At 54.1% G+C, this 14,274-nt stretch overlaps 1 protein-coding gene across 9 annotated transcripts in view; it reads left to right on the top strand.

The window, feature by feature from the left end:
- The window catches only part of DDX4 (DEAD-box helicase 4), a 388,261-nt gene that overhangs the window by 151,142 nt on the left and 222,845 nt on the right, over positions 1-14,274 (top strand). For all 9 annotated transcript variants that reach the window (XM_075328899.1, XM_075328957.1, XM_075328939.1 and 6 more), the window contains one exon: positions 6,032-6,100. In XM_075328899.1, coding sequence (XP_075185014.1) covers positions 6,032-6,100 — 69 coding nt within the window. The remainder of the gene's footprint in view (positions 1-6,031; positions 6,101-14,274) is intronic.

Below are 14,274 nucleotides of genomic sequence, written 5' to 3'. Positions count from 1 at the left end.
CATTTGTTAGATCTGGTGAGAGCACTCAGAATCTACTTTTTTCCGCACGGCGCCCTTGCGCCGTTCGGATGCACTCTTTGTCCTTGTCGCTGGTAAGCGCAAAGGGTCGCAGGCTTCTAAAGCCACCCTGGCTCGATGGATCAAAGAACCAATTCTTGAAGCCTACCGTTCTGCTGGGCTTCCGGTTCCATCAGGGCTGAAGGCCCATTCTACCAGAGCCGTGGGTGCATCCTGGGCTTTACGACACCAGGCTACGGCTCAACAGGTGTGCCAGGCAGCTACCTGGTCGAGTCTGCACATTTTCACCAAACATTATCAGGTGCATACCTATGCTTCGGCGGACGCCAGCCTAGGTAGAAGAGTCCTGCAGGCGGCAGTTGCCTCCCCGTAGGGGAGGGCTGTTTTGCAGCTCTAACATGAGGTATTTCTTTACCCACCCAGGGACAGCTTTTGGACGTCCCAATCGTCTGGGTCTCCCAATAGAGCGACGAAGAAGAAGGGAATTTTGTTACTTACCGTAAATTCCTTTTCTTCTAGCTCTTATTGGGAGACCCAGCACCCGCCCTGTTGTCCTTCGGGATTGTTGGTTGTTTGCGGGTACACATGTTGTTCATGTTGAACGGTTTTCAGTTCTCCGAAGTTACTCGGAGAGAATTTGTTTAAACCAGTTATTGGCTTTCCTCCTTCTTGCTTTTGCACTAAAACTGGTGAGCCAGTGATCCCACTGGGGGTGTATAGCCAGAAGGGGAGGGGCCTTACACTTTTTAGTGTAATTGCTTTGTGTGGCCTCCGGAGGCAGTGCTATACACCCAATCGTCTGGGTCTCCCAATAAGAGCTAGAAGAAAAGGAATTTACGGTAAGTAACAAAATTCCCTTCTTTGCAACCTGTACCTCTTCTGCGGCTGTTACCTGCAGGTTCCACCTACCCTCATTGTGTGCAATGCTCGGCCCCTGTGACACTCACTCAGCCGGAGCCTCAGGCACTGGGGGGACCCTCGGCCCAGGTAGAACCACCGGCTGCCACTGTCCAGGTGGCAGGGACAGAGTTTGCAGTGTTGGCTGAGAAACTTTGAGTCACTTTCACAATCCATGACTCAGTCTATGGATAGATGGTCTGCTAAGATACTAGAAGCTTTGCAGTCCAGACCGGTAACACAGGCCCCGGGCACTGTTGAATCATTGCCCCCAGGCCCCCCTCGGTCGGCGCAGCAAAGTGCTCCTGGGGTGTCTCCTAGGTCCCACGGTGAGGACTCCGACACGGACCGCAGTCCCAGACCGGCTAAGCGGGCTCGCTGGGAACTTCCCTCGACTTCCTCACACTGCTCAGGGTCTCAGCATGAGGACTCTCTGGAGGATGAAGCGGAGGTGGCAGATCAGGGCTCTGATCCTGACGTTGCTCTCAATCTTGATACACCCGAAGGGGACGCCATAGTAAATGACCTTATAGCGTCCATCAACCATGTGCTATAACTTTCTCCTCCAACTCCACCGATAGAGGAGTCGGCTTCACAGCAGGAGAAACACCAATTTAGGTTTCCCAAACGTACACGGAGTGCGTTTTTCGATCACTCCAACTTCAGAGATGCTGTCCAGAAGCACCGAGCATTTCCGGACAAGCGCTTTACTAAGCGCCTTAATGACACACGTTACCCCTTCCCCTCTGACGTAGTTAAGGGTTGGGCTCAGTGTCCCAAGGTGGATCCTCCAGTCTCCAGACTGGCGGCTAGATCCATAGTAGCAGATGGTTCATCGCTCAAGGATGCCACTGACAGGCAAATAGAGCTCCTGATGAAATTCATCTATGAAGCCATAGGCGCGTCTTTTGCTCCGGCATTCGCAGCCGTATGGGCACTCCAAGCTATCTCAGCTTGTCTGTCTGAGATTAATGCAGTCACACGTGCCTCTACTCCGCAGGTTGTGTCTTTAACCTCTCAGGCGTCGGCTTTTTCGTCCTACGCCATGAACGCCGTCCTGGACTCTGCGAGCCGTACAGCGGTTGCATCCGCCAATTCAGTGGCAGTCCGCAGGGCCATGTGGCTACGCGAATGGAAGGCAGACTCTGCTTCCAAGAAGTTCTTAACCGGTTTGCCATTTTCTGGCGACCGTCTGTTTGGCGAGCAATTGGATGAAATTATTAAACAATCCAAGGGAAAGAACTCGTCCTTACCCCAGTCCAAACCAAACAGACCTCAGCAACGGAAGATACAACCGAGGTTTCGGTCCTTTCGGTCCTCAGCCAGATCTCAATTCTCCACGTCCAACAGGCCACAGAAGGGCCAGAGGAACTCTGATTCATGGCGGTCTAAGTCACGTCCTAAAAAGACCGCCGGAGGAACCGCCCCCAAGGCGGCCTCCTCATGACTTTCGGCCTCCCCAAACCGCATCCTCGGTCGGTGGCAGGCTCTCCCGCTTTTGCGACGCCTGGTTGCCACATGTCCAAGACCGATGGGTGAGAGACATTCTGTCTCACGGTTACAGGATAGAGCTCAGCTCTCGTCCTCCGACTCGTTTCTTCAGAACATCCCCGACCCCCGAGCGAGCCGATGCTCTTTTTCAGGCGGTGAACACTTTGAAGGCAAAAGGAGTGGTGATCCCTGTTCCCCTTCAAGAATGTGGTCGCGGTTTTTACTCCAACTTGTTTGTGGTGCCAAAAAAGGACGGATGATTCCGTCCCGTTCTGGACCTCAAACTGCTCAACAGACACGTGAAAACCAGACGGTTCCGGATGGAATCTCTCCGCTCCGTCATCGCCTCGATGTCCCAAGGAGACTTCCTAGCATCAATCGACATCAGGGATGCTTATCTCCACGTGCCGATTGCACCAGAGCATCAGCGCTTCCTGCGTTTCGCCATCGGAGACGAACACCTTCAGTTCGTGGCACTGCCTTTCGGCCTGGCGATAGCCCCACGGGTCTTCACCAAGGTCATGGCAACAGTGGTGGCAGTCCTACACTCTCAGGGACACTCGGTGATCCCTTACTTAGACGATCTTCTAGTCAAGGCACCCTCCCGGGTGGCATGCCAACACAGCCTGAACACTGCTCTGGAGACTCTCCAGAGGTTCGGGTGGATCATCAATTTCCCAAAGTCAAAATTGACACCGACCCAATCGCTAGCTTACCTCGGGATGGAGTTTCATACTCTCTCAGCGATAGTGAAGCTACCGCTGGACAAACAGCGTTCACTACAGACAGGGGTGCAATCTCTCCTTCGAGCCCAGTCACACCCCTTGAGGCGCCTCATGCACTTCCTAGGGAAGATGGTGGCAGCAATGGAGGCAGTTCCATTTGCGCAGTTTCATCTGCGTCCACTCCAATGGGACATTCTCCGCAAATGGGACAGGAGGTCGACGTCCCTCGACAGGAACGTCTCCCTTTCTCGGGCAGCCAAAGCCTCTCTTCAGTGGTGGCTTCTTCCCACTTCTTTGTCGAAGGGAAAATCCTTCCTGCCCCCATCCTGGGCTGTGGTCACGACGGACGCGAGTCTGTCAGGGTGGGGAGCGGTCTTCCTCCACCACAGGGCTCAGGGAACCTGGACTCCGACAGAGTCCTCCCTTCAGATCAATGTTCTGGAGATAAGGGCAGTGTATCTAGCCCTAAAGGCGTTCCAGCTGTGGCTGGAGGGCAGGCAGATTCGAATTCAGTCGGACAACGCCACGGCGGTGGCGTACATCAACCACCAAGGCGGCACACGCAGTCGTCAAGCTTTCCAAGAAGTTCGGCGGATTCTGCTGTGGGTGGAAGCCACAGCCTCCACCATCTCCGCAGTTCTCATCCCGGGCGTAGAAAACTGGGAAGCAGACTTTCTCAATCGCCAGGGCATGGACGCAGGGGAATGGTCTCTTCACCCGGACGTGTTTCAAGAGATCTGTTGCCGCTGGGGAACGCCTGACGTCGACCTAATGGCGTCCCGGCACAACAACAAAGTCCCGGCATTCATGGCACGGTCTCAAGATCACAGAGCTCTGGCGGCAGACGCATTAGTTCAAGATTGGTCGCAGTTTCGACTGCCTTATGTATTTCCTCCTCTGGCACTGCTGCCCAGAGTGTTACGCAAGATCAGGTCCGACTGCCGCCGCGCCATCCTCATCGCCCCAGACTGGCCGAGGAGGTCGTGGTACCCGGATCTGTGGCATCTCACGGTGGGTCAACCGTGGGCACTACCAGACCGACCAGACTTGCTGTCTCAAGGGCCATTTTTCCATCTGAATTCTGCGGCCCTCAACCTGACTGTGTGGCCATTGAGTCCTGGATCCTAGCGTCCTCAGGGTTATCTCAAGAGGTTATTGCCACTATGAGACAGGCCAGGAAACCAACGTCCGCCAAGATCTACCACAGGACGTGGAGGATCTTCTTATCCTGGTGCTCTGATCAGGGTTTTACTCCCTGGCCGTTTGCCTTGCCCACTTTTCTGTCTTTCCTTCAATCCGGAATGGACAAGGGTTTGTCTCTCGGCTCTCTCAAGGGACAAGTATCGGCGCTTTCCGTGTTTTTTCAAAAGCGTCTAGCCAGGCTTCCGCAGGTACGCACGTTCCTGCAGGGGGTTTGCCACATAGTCCCACCTTACAAGCGTCCGCTAGAACACTGGGATCTTAACAGGGTGCTAACGGCTCTTCAGAAACCACCTTTCGAGCCGATGAGGGATGTTTCTCTTTCACGCCTTTTGCAGAAGGTGGTCTTCCTAGTGGCAGTCACATCACTTCGGAGAGTGTCTGAGCTAGCAGTGCTGTCATGCAAAGCCCCCTTCCTGGTGTTTCACCAGGATAAGGTGGTTCTGCGTCCAGTCCCGGAATTTCTCCCTAAGGTGGTATCCCCTTTTCATCTCAATCAGGATATCTCCTTACCTTCTTTTTGTCCTAATCCAGTTCACCAATGTGAAAAGGATTTGCACTTGTTAGATCTCGTGAGAGCACTCAGACTCTACATTTCTCGCACGGCGCCCCTGCGCCGTTCTGATGCGCTCTTTGTCCTTGTCGCTGGCCAGCGTAAGGGGTGGCAGGCTTCCAAGTCAACCTTGGCTCGGTGGATCAAGGAACCGATTCTTGAAGCCTACCGTTCGTCTGGGCTTCCGGTTCTTTCAGGGCTGAAAGCCCATTCTACCAGAGCCGTAGGTGCGTCCTGGGCATTGCGGCACCAGGCTACGGCTCAGCAGGTGTGTCAGGCGGCTACCTGGTCGAGTCTGCACACTTTCACAAAACACTATCAGGTGCATGCCTATGCTTCGGCAGATGCCAGCCTAGGTAGGCGAGTCCTTCAGGCGGCGGTTGCCCACCTGTAAGAGGGGGCCGTTTTACGGCTCTTTTTATCGAGGTATTCTTTTACCCACCCAGGGACTGCTTTTGGACGTCCCAATTGTCTGGGTCTCCCAATGGAGCGACAAAGAAGGGAATTTTGTTTACTTACCGTAAATTCCTTTTCTTCTAGCTCCTATTGGGAGACCCAGCACCCGCCCCTGTTCCCTTCGGGCTGTTGTTCTTTTGTGTACACATGTTGTTCATGTTGAATTGTTCTTTGGTTCATGGTTTCAGTTCTCCGAACATCCTTCGGATTGAGTTTACCTTAGACCAATTTATAAGTTTCCTCCTTCCTGCTTTGGCACCAAAACTAAGGGGCCCGTGATGCACGGGAGGGTGTATAGGCAGAGGGGAGGGGTTACACTTTTTAAAGTGTAATACTTTGTGTGGCCTCCGGAGGCAGAAGCTATACACCCCAATTGTCTGGGTCTCCCAATAGGAGCTAGAAGAAAAGGAATTTACGGTAAGTAAACAAAATTCCCTTCTTTGCAACGGCATCTATACTTTGATTATTTCCCTACACAGAAAATCTTATTACATCTGGACAAACGACCTATAGCCCAGGCTACCTTCACAATTCCTGTTCACTCAGTGTACAATGTTAAATACTAAAATAAAAGTCTGCACCAAATCAGAATTGTGCAAACCAGCTGGACAATATGAAAGACTAGACAATAGTCAATTGTTCTGTTCCCAAGAAATAAGCAATTTTTTATATATTTTTTTTCTTTGTGCAGGGTTTAACAATGACAATTCTAGATCAAGAGGAAGAGGCGGTAGAGGAAGAGGAGGGTCTTTCCAACCTGGTAAGTTTTATATATCTTTTGTATCATCTACGATGACCGTAACCATCAAAAACTGAAGGAACTACAGGTTATAGCTAGGACGTGGGATCGGGCCGTGTAACCCTCCCTCTCCTGTCTGCTGCCGCTTTCTGCAGACAGGAGCGAGGGATGAGTGCATGACACTTGTTCCGGCTGCGCTCACTCTGGGCACGTGAGTGCAGTTAATGAGGCAAAGTGGAAGTGCGGAGGTGATGGTATCGAGGGGGTGAACGGTGTAGAGACCTGAGTCACTCCAAAAGTGCACCGACGATCCCTCATTTCTTTATCGTTCCTTTGGTAGACCCAGACCATGGGTGTTTAGCTTCTGCCTCCGGAGGACACACAAAGTACTACACTTAAAAGTGTAGCTCCTCCCTCTGAGCTTATACACCCCTGGTAGCCAGTCCTAGCCAGTTTATTGCTTTGTGTCAGGAGGTCATACATCCACACATGCATTCTCATCTGATTTGTTTGACTTTTGGAAAGAGTTTGAAGAAAAGCGGGTCCAGTCTGGACTCCCGGCATGTCCCTTCTCTCCCCTCTGTGTCGGCGGTGTTGTCAAGGTTGATTTACAAGGCTGAAGCCTTACATGCCGCGCTCCTTCACCATCCTTTCTGGGCTCTGGCTTGAAGTGGGAGCCAGCACGGTCTTCATGCCTGGCAGGAGTCCGGTCTCCATCCACAGCCCCTTGAGGATTCTGTTGGACCGGAGCACTCATCCCCAGGGACATGGCCCTGCGTCTCAGCAGCTAAGTACCTGAGACGTTTATGTTGGGGGTCCCGGTTCTTTATTGTAAGGGGAGAGTATGCTGTATGTGATTGTTTTTAACTTTTCCGGCGGGTTCTCCAGCTTTTGCCAGAGAACCGCGCTGACTGTGCCTGCTTGTCGGCCTCGCCGATTAAATTTAGGCCCCGGCTTCGCCGGAGGCCTAGTTTCGTTTTCCTGCCCTCGCATGTCACTCAAGCAGAGGGACAGGTTCGGCTCCTCCCGGCGGCCGTTCTACACAGGGGAGGGACACTCCCCACTGCTGGGGCGTCCCTCCTTCCCTGCAGGTCTCTATAGCCCTCCAGTTCCCGCTCTTTTATAGGAACGCCCCATTTCTCAGGCAGAGTTCACTCTGCTCTGGGACATCCTGCATTCTGCATCTCTGCTGAGGTGCTGCGCACTGGGGGACTGGGCTTCGGGATCTGGAGGGCACACAACACCGCGCTCAGCGGTCTGGTAAACCACAGCCGGTCTCCGGTTGTGGACCTCTGTATATTCTCCCTGGGGTTCATTCTCTGCAAAGCCCCCACTCCAGCAGCATGTCTCACACAAGGAGCAAGGCTCCAAAGCTTTATTCTGCATGCACTGCATGTAAGCTCCTGCTGCCTGAGCCGAGCATTTATCCACACTGTGATGGTTGCTCTAACTTGGCGGTGCCACAGCCTGGAGTCTCACCCCCAGTGGTCTCTCAGGCTGCTGCTGCACCTGTGACTGAACCCCCGGCCTGGGTAGAGTCCTTTTCTAGGTCCATATCCCAGTCATTTGCTGAGTCCATAGGACTTTTGTCCAGGACTTTGATGAATATGCATCAGCCCCCCTCACAGGGTGCCTCTAATACTCTTGACAGAGGACTCCTATCCTCTGACCTCCGTCCATTAGAGCTCACGGAGGATTCATCATCTGATCCCAGACCCCGTCCTTCTAAGAAAAGGCGCAGGGTTTCCTCCCCCTCCCCATCCCACGGCTCTGTCTCAAGAGCTGACTCTCAAGATGAGGAGGATGCCCTCGCTGGGGGCTCGGAGGCTATGTATCCTATTGATTTCTCTGAGGGTGACTCAGATCTTAGTGATTTGATTGCTTCTATTAATTCTGTGCCGGATCTGAATCCGCCAGTGTCAGAGGAGCAACTCTCTTTGGCAGAAAAACATCAGTTTACCTCACCTAAGAGAGTGAAGAGTGTGTTCTTTAACCACTCCAGTTTTCAGGCCGCTGTGACCAAACCCAGGGCCTGCCCTGACAAACGCTTTCCAAAGCGTGGTTCTGATGACCGGTTTCCATTTCCACCTGAGGTGGTCAAGGAGTGGTCTCACTCCCCAAAAGTAGACCCCCGGTGTCTAGGCTCTCAGCCCGGACCGTCTTGTCGGTGGCTGACGGCACCTCACTTAAGGATTCCACTGACCGTCAGATTGACCTTCTGGCCAAATCTGTGTATGAAGCTGCGGGGGCCGCGTTTTCCCCGACTTTTGCAGCAGTGTGGGCTCTCAAAGCCATCTCTGCTTCTCTAGAGGAGATGCATTCCCTCACCAAGGAATCTATGCCTGAGATGGTTACCTTAACTGCTCAGGCTTCAGCTTTTTCATCCTATGCCATGTCTGCTATGCTAGAGGCTGCTCACCGCACTGCGGTGGCTTCAGCTAATTCTCTTGTTATCCGCAGGATTTTGTGGCTTCGAGAGTGGAAGGCAGATGCTGCTGCCAAGAAGTTGCTTGCTGGGCTCCCTTTTGCTGGTTCACGGCTGTTTGGTGAACAGCTGGATGAAATCATTAAAGAAGATACTGGCGGGAAGAGTACTTCCATGCCACAAACCAAGACCAGGAAACCCACCCAGGGTAGGAATCAATCGAGGTTTCGTTCCTTTCGTTCCTCCAACTGGTCGTCCTCTAAGCCTTCCGCCTCGTCCGCTAACTCAGCCAAGGATCAGAAATCCAACTGGCGCCCAAAAGCGCGTCCGCAGAAGACCGCAGGAGGTTCTGCCACTAAGGCAGCCTCCTCATGACTCTCGGCCCGCTCCAGCCACGTCCTTAGTCGGTGGCAGGCTCTCCCACTTTGGCGACGCTTGGTTAAAGCAATTCTCCGATCAGTGAGTGAGAGACATCATATCTCACGGCTACAGAATAGAACTCTCTTCCAGCCCTCCAATCAGATTTTTTCTCTCAACTCCCCCCCTGCTCCAAGGCCGCCGCCTTCTCGCAGGCCGTGGCGTCCTTGCAGGCAAACGGAGTGATTGTCCCAGTTCCCGCTCAGGAACGGTTCAGAGGTTTTTACTCAAATCTCTTCCTAGTTCCAAAAAAGGACGGTACCTTCCGGCCCATCCTGGATCTCAAGCTTCTCAACAAGCATGTTCGGGTGCGGCATTTTCGCATGGAGTCCCTGCGATCAGTCATTGCCTCTATGACCCAAGGGGAGTTCCTGGCGTCCATCAACATCAGAGATGCCTATCTACATGTGCCAATTGCAGTGTCACATCCGCGTTGGTTACGTTTTGCGATAGGAGAGGATCATTTCCAATTCGTGGCTCTCCCCTTCGGGTCAGCCACGGCCCCTCGGGTATTCACCAAGGTCATGGCGGCAGTGATTGCGGTCCTGCACCTCCAGGGGTTAGCAGTGCTTCCTTATCTGGACGACCTTCTGGTCAAGGGTCCATCCAGCGCAGACTGTCAGCGGAGTGTTTCGCTCACTCTCGCCACCCTAGCCCAATTCGGGTGGATTGTCAATCTTCCCAAATCCACTCTGACTCCGACCCAGAGGCTCACGTACCTAGGGATGCAGTTCGAGACTTTGCCTGCACTTGTGAAGTTGCCCTTAATCAAACAGCAGTCTCTCCGGCTAGCGGTACGCTCTCTCCTGAGGCCCCGCCGTTATTCCCTCAGGCGCCTGATGCAGGTGCTGGGTCAAATGGTGGCTTCCATGGAGGCGGTTCCCTTTGCCCAGTTCCATCTGCGTCCTCTGCAGCCGGACATTCTCCGCTGTTGGGACAAGCGGCCTTCCTCCTTACAGAGGTTAGTGGCTCTGTTGCCACGGACCAAGAGCTCTCTTCAGTGGTGGCTTCGACCTCTCTCCCTGTCCCAAGGGCGCTCCTTCCTGGCTCCGTCCTGGGTGATTCTCACCACGGATGCCAGCCTATCCGGCTGGGGAGCGGTACATCTCCACCACAGGGCACTTGGACTCCGTCCGAGTCAGCCCTTTCAATCAATGTGCTGGAAACCAGAGCTGTGCTTCTAGCTTTCCTAGCCTTTCACCACATATTGGCGGGCAGGCACATTCGAGTCCAGTCAGACAACACGACAGCGGTTGCCTACATCAATCACCAAGGCGGGACACGCAGCCGCCTGGCAATGTTGGAGGTCCAACGCATCCTTCAATGGGCGGAGGACTCCATGTCCACCATATCTGCAGTCCACATCCCTGGCGTAGAAAACTGGGAGGCAGATTATCTCAGCCGTCAATCCGTGGACGGTGGCTAGTGGTCCCTGCACCCGGCAGTGTTTCAGTCAATCTGCCGCAAGTGGGGCACTCCGGACGTGGACCTAATGGCATCCCGTCACAACAGCAAGGTTCCGGTTTACGTGGCTCGCTCCCACGATCCTCAGGCCTTCGCCGCGGACGCTCTGGCTCAAGACTGGTCCCAGTTTCGTCTGTCCTACGTGTTTCCCCCTCTAGCTCTCTTGCCCAGAGTCCTGCGCAAGATCAGAATGGAGGGCCGTTGAGTCATCCTCATTGCACCGGACTGGCCCAGGCGAGCTTGGTATCCGGACCTGCTCCAACTGTCCGTGGAGATGTCGTGGCATCTTCCGGACCGTCCAGACCTGCTCTCGCAAGGTCCGTTTTTCCGCCCGAATTCTGCGGCACTCAAATTGACGGCGTGGCTCTTGAGTCCTGGATTTTGACGGCTTCTGGTATTCCTCCTGAAGTCATCTCCACTATGACTCGGGCCCGTAAGTCTTCCTCCGTCAAGATCTATCACAGGACTTGGAAAATTTTCCTGTCCTGGTGTCGCTCTTCCGGCCATTCTCCTTGGCCATTCTTGTTGCCGACCCTTCTGTCTTTTTTACAGTCCGGTCTGCAGCTAGGACTGTCCCTCAACTCTCTCAAGGGACAAGTCTCAGCTCTATCAGTGCTGTTCCAGCGGCGTCTCGCCCGGCTGGCTCAGGTCCGCACCTTCATGCAAGGTGCGTCTCACATCATTCCACCTTATCAGCGGCCCTTGGATCCCTGGGACCTTAACTTGGTCCTCACGGTATTGCAGAAACACCCTTTTGAGCCTCTTAGGGAGGTTTCTTTGTATCGTCTTTCTCAAAAGGTGGCCTTTCTAGTTGCCATAACTTCTCTCAGGAGAGTCTCTGATTTGGCTGCGCTCTCCTCGGAGTCACCTTTTTTGTTTTTTCACCAAGACAAGGTAGTTCTCCGTCCGACCCCGGACTTTCTAAGGTGGTTTCTCCCTTCCACCTTAACCAGGATATTTCCTTGCCTTCCTTCTGTCCGGCCCCTGTTCATCGCTTTGAGAAAGCGCTGCATACTCTAGATCTGGTGCGTGCTCTCCGGATTTATGTGGCTCGCACCGCTGCGCTTAGGCGGTGCACCTCTATTTTTGTGCTAACCACAGGGCGGCGCAAGGGCCTTTCTGCTTCTAAGCCGACCTTGGCCCGTTGGATTAGATCGACCATTTCGGACGCCTACCAGAGTACTCAGGTGCCTCCCCCGCCGGGGATCAAGGCACATTCGACCAGAGCTGTCGGTGCCTCTTGGACTTTTAGGCACCAGGCTACGGCTCAACAAGTCTGTCAGGCTGCCACTTGGACTAGCCTGCATACCTTTTCGAAGCACTACCAAGTGCATGCTCATGCTTCGGCAGATGCGAGCTAGGGCAGACGCATCCTTCAGGCGGCTGTCGCCCACTTGTGAAGTTGGGCTCCGCCTACTTCTTACTTTTCTTCGGCGCTCCATTGGGAGACCCAGACGATTGGGTGTATAGCACTGCCTCCGGAGGCCACACAAAGCACTACACTAAAAAGTGCAAGGCCCCTCCCCTTCTGGCTATACACCCCCAGTGGGATCACTGGCTCACCAGTTTTCTGCTTTGTGCGAAGGAGGTCAGACATCCACGCATAGCTCCACTGTTTAGTCAGCAGTAGCTGCTGACTCTATCGGATGGAAGAAAAGAGGGCCCATATAGGGCCCCCAGCATGCTCCCTTCTCACCCCACTTGCGGTTTGTAAGGTTGAGGTACCCATTGCGGGTACGGAGGCTGGAGCCCACATGCTGCTTTCCTTCCCCATCCCCCTGAGGGGCTCTGTGGAAGTGGGATCTTACCGGCCCCCAGACCCTGAGGCCGAGCTCCATCCACAGACCCAGAGACCCTGCTGGAGGAGCTGAGTACAGTCAGGGACAAGGCCCTGCAACGTTCAGGTACTGTGTCCCCGCACAGACAGGCCACGCACACTCCAGGCTTGCTGGGTGTGCTAGTGCGCCGGGGGCACTAGCGCTGCGCGCTCGGGTTAGAGTCACTGCAGCTTAGCTGAGTGATTTTATGTCTTGGGAACTACCGCGCCGGCCGCTCCGGGAGCGGCGGCGCGGCTGGGACTTGTAGTGCGCCGGGGACTCGCGCTGCCCGCGCTTTTACGGCGGCAGCGCTCATAAATCTAGTCCCCGGCTTTTGCGGCCTAGCTCTGCTTCGTTCCCGCCCCCACCCTGTCAATCAGGGAAAGGGAGAGACGCTGTTCTATAGTCAGCGCCGAGGGCTGGAGTCTTATTTACATACTCCAGCCCTCTCACTGGGCACAGTGGGGACGCAAGTTTCCCGCTCTTGGTCTCAACACGCCCAGGGCCCGCCCCTCTCCACAGGACGCCGGCAGCCATTCCTGCATGCAGTCTGGCTGGAGAACGGACACAGGCTCTGGGGGACTCAGACAAGGGACTCTGGCGACCACACACCCGCGTTTATGCGGGCGGTAAGCTGCACATAAGTGCTGGCCCCACTAGTGCCACAGTGTTATTTGGTGCATTTTTTCCCTGTACCATATATATTTATATTGCACTGTACAGTCGCTTCTTGGCTTATACCCTACATTGCTCTGAGGAGACAACAACATGTCATCCGCAAAACGCAAGGGTGCCAAGGCACAGGCGGTATGCACTGCTTGTGCCGCATGTGGGGCTAATCTACCGGCAGGTTCCAATGACCCCCATTGTGTGCAATGTTCAATCCCTGTGCCACTTCGGCAGCCAGAGTCTATGGTAGTAGTGGCCCAGGCAGAGACGCCTGTGAACCCTGCCCCGGTGACGGGGACAGAATTTGCAGTTTTTGCTGATAAGATGTCTGTGACTATGACAAAAATCCTGGAAACCTTGCAGTCCAGGCCAGTTTCTCAGACCATGGACACTGCTGTGTCTATGCTCCCCGGTCCCCCTCAGTTGGAGCTAATCCGTACTTCAAGGGGGTCCCAGGCATCACAGGCTGAAGACTCTGACTCGGATGACAGTCCCAGGCAGCCTAAGCGGGCTCGCTGGGAAAGACCCTCGCCGTCATCACACTGGTCAGGGTCTCAGCGAGACGAGGCTCTGTATGAGGAGACAGAGGTGGGTGATCAGGAATCTAATCCTGACACCGCTCTCAATCTAGATACCCCTGATGGTGACGCTATGGTAAATGACCTTATAGCGGCCATCAATAGACTGTTGGATATTTCTCCCCCAGCCCCTTCAGCAGAGGAGGCAGCTGCACAGCAGGAGAAGTTCCATTTCCGGTATCCTAAGCGTAAATTGAGTACTTTTCTGGACCACTCTGACTTCAGAGAATCAGTCCAGAAACATCATGCTTATCCAGATAAGCGTTTCTCCAAACGTCTTAAGGATACACGTTATCCCTTTCCCCCTGACGTGGTCAAACGCTGGACCCAGTGTCCAAAGGTGGACCCCCCAATCTCCAGGCTTGCGGCTAGATCCATAGTTGCAGTGGAAGATGGGGCTTCACTTAAAGATGCCAATGACAGACAGATGGACCTTTGGTTAAAGTCTGTCTATGAAGCTATCGGCGCGTCGTTTGCTCCAGCATTCGCGGCCGTGTGGGCACTCCAAGCTATTTCAGCTGGCCTGGCACAGGTGGACTCTATCATACGTCCAGCAGTGCCGCGAGTAGCGTCCCTAACCTCGCAAATGTCTGCGTTTGCGACTTACGCTATCAACGCTGTCCTGGACTCTACGAGCCGTACCTCAATGGCGTCTGCCAACTCTGTGGTTTTGCGCAGAGCCTTGTGGTTAAAGGAATGGAAAGCAGATTCTGCTTCCAAGAAATGTTTAACCAGCTTGCCACTATCTGGAGACAGACTGTTTGGTGAGCAATTGGCTGAGATCATTAAACAGTCCAAGGGTAAGGACTCCTCCTTACCCCAGCC

This window comes from Anomaloglossus baeobatrachus, chromosome 1 (genome assembly GCF_048569485.1).
Source record: "Anomaloglossus baeobatrachus isolate aAnoBae1 chromosome 1, aAnoBae1.hap1, whole genome shotgun sequence".
Classification (NCBI taxonomy): domain Eukaryota; kingdom Metazoa; phylum Chordata; class Amphibia; order Anura; family Aromobatidae; genus Anomaloglossus; species Anomaloglossus baeobatrachus.
Note: the sequence above shows the minus strand (reverse complement) of the source record. Positions and strands in the feature narration are given on the sequence as shown.